The sequence below is a fragment of the Mastomys coucha genome, unplaced genomic scaffold (genome assembly GCF_008632895.1).
Source record: "Mastomys coucha isolate ucsf_1 unplaced genomic scaffold, UCSF_Mcou_1 pScaffold18, whole genome shotgun sequence".
NCBI lineage: Eukaryota > Metazoa > Chordata > Mammalia > Rodentia > Muridae > Mastomys > Mastomys coucha.
The window spans coordinates 54267755-54278658 of NW_022196900.1; the positions used below are offsets into that span (position 1 = coordinate 54267755).

General features: G+C 37.8%; 1 protein-coding gene across 2 annotated transcripts in view; it reads right to left on the reverse strand.

The window, feature by feature from the left end:
- Eqtn (equatorin) overlaps nucleotides 1–10904 on the reverse strand; it is a 22457-nt gene that overhangs the window by 6964 nt on the left and 4589 nt on the right. For both annotated transcript variants that reach the window (XM_031377867.1, XM_031377868.1), the window contains exons 3-6: nucleotides 6553–6639; nucleotides 5034–5096; nucleotides 4390–4434; nucleotides 3217–3276 (exon numbers count right to left, since the gene is read on the reverse strand). In XM_031377867.1, coding sequence (XP_031233727.1) covers nucleotides 3217–3276; nucleotides 4390–4434; nucleotides 5034–5096; nucleotides 6553–6639 — 255 coding nt within the window. The remainder of the gene's footprint in view (nucleotides 1–3216; nucleotides 3277–4389; nucleotides 4435–5033; nucleotides 5097–6552; nucleotides 6640–10904) is intronic.

Genomic DNA, 10904 nt, shown 5'->3' on the forward strand with positions numbered 1-10904 from the left:
GTGACTCTAACTAAGCAAGTAAAAGATCTGTTTGACAAGAACTTCAAGTCTCTGAAGAAGGAATTCGACGATCTCAGAAGATGGAAAGATCTCCCATGCTCATGATTGGCAGGATCAATTGGCAGGATTAATATAGTAAAAATGGCCATCTTGCCAAAAGCAATCTACAGATTCAATGCAATCCCCATCGAAATTCCAACTCAATTCTTCACAGACTTAGAAAAAGCAATTTTCAAATTCATCTGGAATATCAAAAAACCTAGGATAGCGAAAACTATTCTCAACAATAAAGGAACCTCTGGTGGAATCATCACCCCAGAACTTAAGCTGTACTACTGAGAAATTGTGATTAAAAAGTGCATGGTATTGGTACAGTGACAGGCAGGCGGATGAATGGAATAGAAGTGAAGACCCAGAAATGAATCCACACACTTATGGTCACTTGATCTTTGATAAAGAAGCTAAAACCATCTAGCAGAAAAAAGACAGCATTTTAAACAAATGGTGCTTGCTCAACTGGTGGTTAGCATGTAGAAGAATGCAAATCGATCCATTCCTATCTCCTATCTCCTACAAAGCTCAAGTCCAAGTGGATCAAGGACCTCCACATAAAAACAGATACACTGAAACTAATAGAAAAGAAAGTGGGGAAAGAGCCTCGAGAACATAGGGACAGGAGAAATTTTCCTGAACAGAACATCAATAGCGTATGCTCTAAGATCAAGAATTGACAAATGGGACCTCATAAAATTACAAAGCTTTTGTAAGGCAAAAGACACTGTCAATAGGACAAAATGGCAACCAACAGATTGGGAAAAGATCTTTACCAACCCTATATTTGATAGATGGCTAATATCCAGTATATAGAAAGAATTCTAGAATTAGACTCTAGAGAACCAAATAACCCTATTTAAAAATGGGGTACAAAGCTAAACAAAGAATTCTCAACTGAGGAATACCAAATGGCTGAGAAGCACCTAAAGAAATGTTCAACATCCTTAATCATCAGGGAAATGCAAATCAAAACAACCCTGAGATTCCACCTCACACCAGTCAGAATGGCTAGGATAAAAACTCAGGTGACAGCAGATGCTGGAGAGGTTGTGGAGAAAGAGGAACACTCCTTCATGGCTGTTGGGCCTGCAAGCTGGTATAACCACTCTGGAAATCAGTTTGGTGGCTCCTCAGGAAATTGGACATAGTACTACCAGAGGACCAGCTACACCACTCCTGCGCATATACCCAGAAGATGCTCTAACATGTAATAAGGACACATGCTCCACCATGTTCATAGCGGCCTTATTCATAATAGCCAGAAGCTGGACACAATCCAGATGTCCCTCAACAGAGGAATGGATACAGAAAATGTGCTGCATTTACACAATGGAGTACTACTCAGCAACTAAAAACAATGAATTTATGAAATTCTTAGGGAAATAAATGGATCTGGAGAATATTATCCTGGGTGAGGTAACCCCATCACAAAAGAACACACATGGTTTGCACTCTCTGATAAGGTGATATTAGCCCAGAAGATCAGAATACACAAAGTACAATCCACAAAACACAAGAAACTCAAGAAGAAGGAAGACCAAAATGTGGATACTTCATTCCTTCTTAAAAGGGGGAACAAAATACCCATGGTAGGAGTTGCAGAGACTAACTATGGAGCAGAGACTGAAGGAAGGACAATCCAGCCTGATATAGCTGTCTCATGAGATGCTCTGACAGTACATGACTAATACAGAAGTAGAGACTCACAGCCATCCATTGGACTGAGTACAGGGTCCCCAATGAAGGAGCTAGATAAAGGATCCAAGGAGTTGAAGGGTTTGCAGCCCCTTAGGACAAACAACAATATGAACTAATTAGTACCCTCAGAATTCCCAGGGACTAAACAACCAACCAGAGAGTACACATGGTGGGACTCATGGCTCCAGCAACATATGTATAGTAGAGGATGGCCAAGTGGGTCATCAATGGGAGGAGAGGCTCTTGGCCCTGTGAAGGTTCTATGCCCCAATGTAGGGGAATGCCAGGGCCAGTAGGCAGGAGAGGGTGGGGTGACAAGCAGGGGGAGGGGAAAGGGAACAAGAGTTTGTTCTTCTTGTTTTTTTTTTTTTTAATTTTTTTTGGAGGGGAAACTGGGAAAGGAGATATTGTATGACATGTAAATAAAGAAAATATCTAATAAAAAAAGAAAAAATAGAAAAAAAAGCCTGATATATAGTGTGTATAAATATGTAACAGAACCTCTGGTATATAGTGTGTGTGAATATATATCAGTACACCTGATACATAATGTATCCTCAGCAAATGGTAGGAAGCCATTTTACATTTAGCCACTTAAGTGTAACATCCGGAGATGACAACATATTTCTAAGGTACCTATCATTTTTCATCCCTGCTTTGTTATTTGGCCAGTTATTTGTCATCACTCCACTTTCTTAAAATAGCTCAAGGCAAAATAAGTCATTACAGAACTGAGCAAACAGATCCTAGATATGTCACCAAATGTATGTCATTTTCAATCATTTTCTTATAGGGCAAAGGGTTTGAAGAAAATTAAAACATTGCATCCAAACTAGGAGATTGGTTCTAGGTACCTATATCAGGAACCTCACACCCATCTGTAACTCCACTTCCGAGGGATCTGACACCCTCTTCTGGCCTCCATAGGTAAATACATGCATGTGGCACACACACACACACACACACACACACACACACACACACAATTTTAACATAAAAAAAAATAGAAACCAAAAGAAGGGTGGAATATGGGAACTCTATAGTTTTTGCTATTGTTTTCTTTAAACTTAAAACTCTAAAGAAGAGCCTATTTTAAAAGCCCACTTGTGTATGTATACACATATTACACATATATTTTATATATTCTATATATTTTAAAATATATTATGTATATTTAACAAAGCATTATACACACACACACATATTTAACTCAAATATCAATCTGTTTCAACATTGTATGTCAAAATACTAGAAGATAGTAATAGTCATTAGTAAGAGGGCAGCAACAGTACTTGAGAAGTATAATTTGTCTATTGTAGTCAATGTCCTCTCTGATATGGCATTAGCTGTCAATTACACTCTTCCACATACACTACCCTTTGCTATGAGAAGTTGTTTCACAATGCAGCCACTGAAATTCAGGTGACATTTATGTATCTATTAATTAAAGTACTTTGTTCTTACCTGGAATTGGTTGAAAAAATTGATCTTTATCACCCATGATCACTGTTGTTCCATTTATAACTGTTAAAACAATATGTTGATGTTATGATAAGTAACATTTACTTACTAAAATGTCTGCATGTGTATAAAGGTGTGTGTATAATGTATAAAATCCATTATTACTATTCATTTTAATATTGTTTTGTAAAGTGAACATCTCTGTAACTTATGTTCAAGTAGAGCTTATCTAATAAATGTGTATTTTCCATAGGGTCCATCATACTATTAGGGACATTAAAAACCTATTTAATACTAGGCTCAGGAGCCAGTTGAAGGTGTGACTGACTATGAGGAAATTAAAAATATCTGAAGCTGTCGAAATACTGACAAATGACCTTGAAGATTCTACAAATACTGACTTTATGGTAACGAAGAGATGTTAGTGAGTAGAAAATCCTGAATGTAAATACAAAACACACAAATAATGATGGTCAAGTGAATACTGTGCATATTTTACTTTTATGTGTATGTGACACATATGTTATGTGTATGTGACACATATATGTTAATGTGTAGCTCTTATCCACCTAGAATATACACAAGCATAGATTGAGCTGTGCATTATACTGTGCATGAAGTGTGTACTTGTGTATTTATGCTATACACATTACTTTCATGCACAAATATGCATTGATACTTTTCACTTATATGTGCATCTCCATGTGTTTATGCGAATGCTGCTCCAAACATAGAGGAGCCGCACTGGGCAGAAACCTGGTTTAAATGCTGAATCATGAACTCAGTTGGATGACTTTTTGATCTGGGCTCATCTGTTTCTGGAGTCAAAGCTTGAAAATAAGAAGACCATAATAGTTATCTGCAACACAATGAAAGAGGAAAACCAACTTCTCTACACCAGCTAGTGTCTTCTTGATTTTAAGATACACTCTAGATTGCAACCTTTGCAGGAAGACATACTTCTGGGTGCAGAAGACTCAGAAACTGCAACTTTTATCATTTCTCCGAGTATAACATTTGCTATTACAAGGGAGCAGTAAACATGTATCTGCTGATTATTGTTAGAAATATTTACATCAGTCTTGTTTTTATTATATAAAATGTTATAAATGTCTTCTTATATAAACTGTTAGAAAATCAAAACATTTCCCCAGTTACCTCACTACATTAATTTACCTTTAGCTAACATTGTCCAAAATGCAGGTACATTGGGGGTTGAGGCTGTTCAAAAGAGATAACATGGGTAACAGATGAGAATCTATTGTCTACAATTAATTACACACTCACTCAAAAACCTATGAGAGTCATCCTGGATTGTATGGCTTCACAAATATTTCATAAGGAACAATGATCTTGGCAAGAAAATAAAACAGTAATTTTGAGTTTGTAGCCTCCCCCCCCCATTCCCAAGACCCTCCCTCAAATGATCTTAGGAAACATTAATCATTGTGACCAGAGATACATTTATTCCTTAATCAAGTAGAAACATTTACATTGTCATCAAAAATATGAAAATATACCCCATATGCTTATCTTAGATAAATCTAAACATTTATGAATATATTTTATAAATATACAGATCTATTTATAAATATTTTAAAACTTCCATAACATTCACTTCCCATTGCTTGTCAGGTACATTTGAAAATAGACTCTTACGTATTTGCCACTTAAAAGATTCCAGGTGACTCTAAACAATAGCAGCATGGACTCTTTAGGCATGCTGTTCACTATGTCATGTTCAAAGGAGTGAATGTTAATGGCATACGCCATATAATAATACGCTCCAGATATCAAATACAGTGTAGTAGTCTTAGTACTTTTACGAGACTGTGCGCTAGGTTTTCCTTCTTCTCCACTGGCAGTTGGTTTGCTGGATTTATCTAGGAAAAGGAAAAAGTATTTTCAGCATATTAAAACACTGACCAATTGTCAAAGACAAGGGGAGAACAAAGAGAATGACTTTTCTTTTTTTAAATCAGAAATGAAGAAGAGGAAGAAAGGCCTTGGAGAATAATGTTTTTGTGAGTATTAGATGCCTGAAGTAGGGTTAATATGTCTGTATTCTATGAAAGAGAGTAAAAGCATATAACTTAGGCATTTAGAGGGAATGGAGCGCTATTGGGTAAGATGGTTGGCTTTGGCAGGCTTGCTAGGTAGGCCTTAGTGTAAACCTCAACCTACGATGCATCCTTGCAGAACTGCATCACTGAGAATATTTGGGCTGTACTGGTCAACTTAGCCAAATAGTAACATATGTTCCATATGGGGTACCATCCCTCAATAGGAAGATTTCTTTGGAGGGATACAATGAATTCACAGAGCTTACAAATCCATCACAGGTATTCTGTTAATGAGAAAAGGTAGAAAAGGGGTCCTATTTCTGAAATAATTAATTCAGACAGGACTCAAAACAGGAGACTAATCCTAGCTACAATACAACCATTAATTCCTACTAAAGAGAACACCACCCAATTGTCTCCATTTACCTTATAGAGACTATGCTCAGGCAATTTATTATTAGTGAAAGCTATCCTGGAGCTTTCTGCTTATTTGATGGACTTGCTCTTCTGGAATAGTCTACATGTAGAAGGCACTTTAACTCTTCTTGATAATCCTCTAGTTGTGGGGGAAGAATCTAGGATCTTGGATTTTCTTCCTTGGGTACAATGGTTATCAGTAACTAGTACTGTTAGAAATTTGAGGTGTCTCTGGGATACTTAAGTCAGTTAACTGTATCTTATTCCACACAACTCAAGATGTTTTATCTACACAAGCAAGATGCCCCTGGTGAATTAACTAAATCTGTCCTAAAGTGTGAGTGCCACAGGCTTGGAATTGCTCAAATTCTCTATTATTGTCAAGTAAATTTGTTAGGCATTAATGAATCTGCCCCAGTATTGAAATTGCCATAGCCAGAAAAAGGCCACTTTTTTGCTATTTCACACCATTCAAAATATAAAAGTATAAAAGAGAAAAAAAAAACCCACAAACATGGGTTTAAGAAAGGTGTGTAACAGCCTGGAATACTAAATTTAGTTAATGTCTCCTTCCATTCAAACTGAAAAACGGGAAGTTTAGAAATGAGAAACTCTGCCTGCCTTCTGGAATGGTCACTGTAATGGACATGGAGCTTCACAAAACATTACAGAAGAAAATGTGTGTGGGGTGTGTGTGTGTGTGTGTGTGTAGGCAGGGAAGAGAGATGACAAAACTCTGCTGGCTTCCAGAAGTACAAGATGAACTGTAGACGTGAAACCCTGGGCCTCCCTCGTTTCCCCTGGAACAGTTCTGGAATCCTAAGGTCTTGGCATGTGTAGCAGTGCATTCAGTACTTACAGTTCTTCATAGCAAATTTCAAATTAGTTGTGGCAGTCACAGATATTTCAGAATTGGTACCATGGATGTTTGGTGTGGTGAACACATCTACAAAGAAAATTCCAAGTCTTTAGCAACCAGCAAATCACTTCTTACTTGTTACATTTTTTTTCCTTCATAGTATTTTTTAACTTCAAAAAGTATACACTGACTAAAGAAAAAATAATTGATTTTTCTCTCCAGTTAGAGTTTCTAAGGTGGGACCAGATGGAAGGCACAGGCTGCAGAAGCAGCAGAGCAGCTGGGACAGGGTCCTTTCTACCTTCATCTACAGCCAGGAGGTGCGCCTGTTCCACAGCCCTCTGTGTGCCTTTCCTGCCAAGGGAGAGCAGGTCTTGAAGAGTGCTCTGACCCCCGGGGACTCAGGTGAGATCACCATTTTCTCTCCTATGACTTTCTATGCCAGAACCAGCAGGGAGGCACAGGCCACAGAAGTGGCAGAGCAGCTGGGACAGGGTCCTTTCTACCTCTATCTATAGCAAGGAGGGAAGCCATTTCTTCAGGAACATCTCTTTCTAACAAAATATCACAGTCCTAGCCTGATGGTGGTGGCATACGCCTTTGATCCCAGCACTTGGGAGGCAGCGGCAGGCTGATTTCTGAGTTCGAGGCCAGCCTGGTCTACAGAGTAAGTTTCAGGACAGCCAGAGGTATACAGAGAAACCCTGTCTCGAAAAACCAAAAAAGCATAGTCCTGGTATAGTTATTTCATAATGAATGGTGCCTTCCTCTGTCACTCAATGGATATTTGTGTGTGTGTGGGCATGCATGCACATGCTTGTGTATATGTGTAGCCAAAATAAATGCACTGGCTTCATTTTGATTCTCTGTTCTTGCCCTTTCATTTTAAATGAAGAAGAATAGGTCTATTTGTTTACTGATAGAACAAGAAAACAAAGGAGAGTTACTACATAAAATGTTTATACCTAGAAGGTTAGCCCTCTGTTCCATGACTCTCTGTGCACCTTTCCTGCCTGGGAGAGCAGGTCTCCAGAGAGTGATCTGACCCTGAGTCTCAGGCTAGATAGCCATTTTCTCTCCAGTGACTTTCTAAGATGGGACCAGCTGGGAGGCACAGGCCACAGAGACTGCAGAGCAACTGGGACAGGGTCCTTCATTTATCCATCTGCACCCAGAAGGTATGGCTTATCTACAGCTCTCTGTGCACGGGTCTTACCAGGGGAGAGCTGATCTCCCAGGAGTGCTGACACAGGATTACAGACCCACAGGAGGAACAAGCTCCAGACAGAGACAGCAAGAACATCTAACACCAGAGATTAACAGATGTCAAAAGGCAAATGCAAGAATCTTACCAACAAGACTACTTGACTTCATCAGAACACAGTACTTGCACCACAGCAAGTCCTGAATACACCAACACACCAGAAAAGCAAGATTTGGATCTAAAATTGTATCTCATGATGGTGATAGAGGAATTTAAGAAGGACATAAATAACTCCCTTAAAAAAATACAAAAGAACACAGGTAAACAGGTACAAGTCCTCAAAGAGGAAACAAAAATCCCTTAAAGAATTACAGGAGAAGATGAGTAAACAAGTAGACGCTCTTAAAGAGGAAACACAAAAATCCCTTAAAGAATTACACGAAAGCACAACCAAACAGGTGAAAGAATTGAACAAAACCATCCAGGACCTAAAAATGGAAGTAGAAACAAGTAAGAATTAACAAAGAGAGACAACTCTGGAGATAGAAAACCTAGGAAAGAAATCAGGAGCCATAGATGCAAGCATCACCAATGGAATACAAGAGACAGAAGAAAAAATCTCAGGGGCAGAAGATACCATAGAAAACACTGACACAGCAGTCAAAGAAAACCCAAAATGCAAAAAGATCCTAACCCAAAACATCCAGGAAATCCAGGACACAATGAGAAGACCAAACCTAAGGATAATAGGTATAGAAGAGAGTGAAGATTTCCAACTTAAAGGGCCAATAAATATCTTCAACAAAATTATAGAAGAAAACTTCTCTAACTTAAAAAAAAGGGATGCCCATGAATATACAAGAAGCCTACAGAACTCCAACTAGTTTGGACCAGATGAGAAATTCCTCCCATCACATAATAATCAAAATACCAGTTGCACAAAACAAAGAAAGAATATTAAAAGGAGTGAGGGAAAAAGATCAAGTAACATATAAAGGCAGACTTATCAGAATTACACCAGACTTCTCACACAGAGACTATGAAAGCCAGAAGATCCTGGACTGATGTCATACATACCCTAAGAGAAAACAAATACGAGCCCAGGCTACTAAACCCAGCAAAACTCTCAATTACCATAGATGGAGAAACCAAAGTATTCCATGACAATCCAAATTTTCACAATATCTTTCCACAAATCCAGCCCTTCAAAGGGTAATAAATGGAAAACTCCAATACAAGGAGGGGAACTACATCTCTGAAAAAGCAAAAATGTAATCTTCCAACAAAACTAAAAGAAGATAGCCACATGAATGGAATTCCAACTCTGACAACAAAAATAACAGGAAGCAACAATTACTTTTCCTTAATACCTATTAATATCAATGGACTCAATTTCTCAATAAAAAGACATAGGCTATCAGACTGGGTATGTAAACAGGACCCAACATTTTGTTGCATACAGGAAACCTACCTCAGTGACAAAGACAGACACTACCTCAGAATAAAAGGCTGGAAAACAATTTTCCAAGCCAATGGTCCCCAAAAAAATGTTGGAGTAGCTATTCTAATATCGAATAAAATCGACGTTGAACCTAAAGTGATCAAAAAAGATAAGGAGGGACACTTCATATTCATCAAAGGTAAGATCTACCAAGATGAACTCTCAATGCTGAAACTCTACACTCCAAATGCAAGGGCATCTACATTCATAAGAGAAATTTACTAAAGCTCAACTCACACATTGCACTGCACACAATAATAGTGGGAGATTTCAACACCCTACTTTCTGCAATGGACAGATCATGGAAACAGAAACTAAACAAAGACACAGTGAAACTAACAGAAGTTATGAAACAGATAGATTTAACAGATATATATAGACCTTTTTATCCCAAAACAAAAGGTTATACCTTCTTCTCAGCACCTCATGGTACCTTCTCCAAAATTGACCATATAATTGGTCACAAATCAGGCCTCAACCGATACAAGAAGATTGAAATAATTCCTTATATCCTATCAGATCACCATGGACTAAGGCTGCTCCTCAATAACAACATAAACAATAGAATGCCCACATACACGTGGAAGCTTAACAACATTCTACTCAATGATAACTTGATCAAGGAAGAAATAAAGAAAGAAATTAAAGACTTTCTAGAGTTTAATGAAAATGGAGCCACAACAGACTTTAACAGATACAAGAAGATTGATATAATTCCTTGCATCCTATCAGGTCACTACAAACTAAGGCTACTCCTCAATAACAACATAAACAACAGAAAGCCCACATATATGTGGAAGCTTAACAACACCCTACTCAATGATAACTTGGTCAAGGAAGAAAGAAAGAAAGTAAGAAAGAAAGAAAGAAAGAAAGAAAGAAAGAAAGAAAGAAAGAAAGAAAGAAAGAAAAGAGAGGAAGGAAGGAAGGAAGTAAAGAAAGAAAGAAAGAAAGAAAGAAAGAGAAATTAAAGACTTTTTAGAGGTTAATGAAAATGAAGCCATAACATACACAAACTTATGCGACACAATGAAAGCAGTCCTAAGAAGAAAACTCATAGCTCTCTGAGTGCCTCCAAAACAAAACTGGAGAGATCATACACCAGCAATTTGACAGCACATCTGAAAGGCTCTAGTACAAAAAGATGCAAATTCACCCAAGAGGAGTCAATGGAAATAATCAAACTCAGGGCTGAAATCAACCAAGTGGAAACAAAAAGAACTATACAAAGAATCAACCAAACCAGAAGCTGGTTCTTTGAGAAAATTAAAAAAAAAAAAATAGATAAACCCTAAACCAGACTAACTAGAGGGCACAGAGACAGTATCCTAATTAATAAAATGAGAATTGAAAAGTGTGACATTACAATAGACACTGAGGACATCCAAAAAATCATGAGATCCTACTACAAAAGCCTATACTCAACAAAACTGGAAAACCTAGATGAAATGGACAATTTTCTAGACAGATACCAGGTACCAAAGTTAAATCAAGATCAGATGAACGATCTAAACAGTCCCATATCTGCTAATAAAATAGAAACAGTCATTAATGGTCTCCCAACCAAAACAAGCCCAGGACCAGATGGGTTTAGTGCAGAGTTTTATCAGACTTTCAAAGAAGACCTAGTACCAATACTCCTCAATC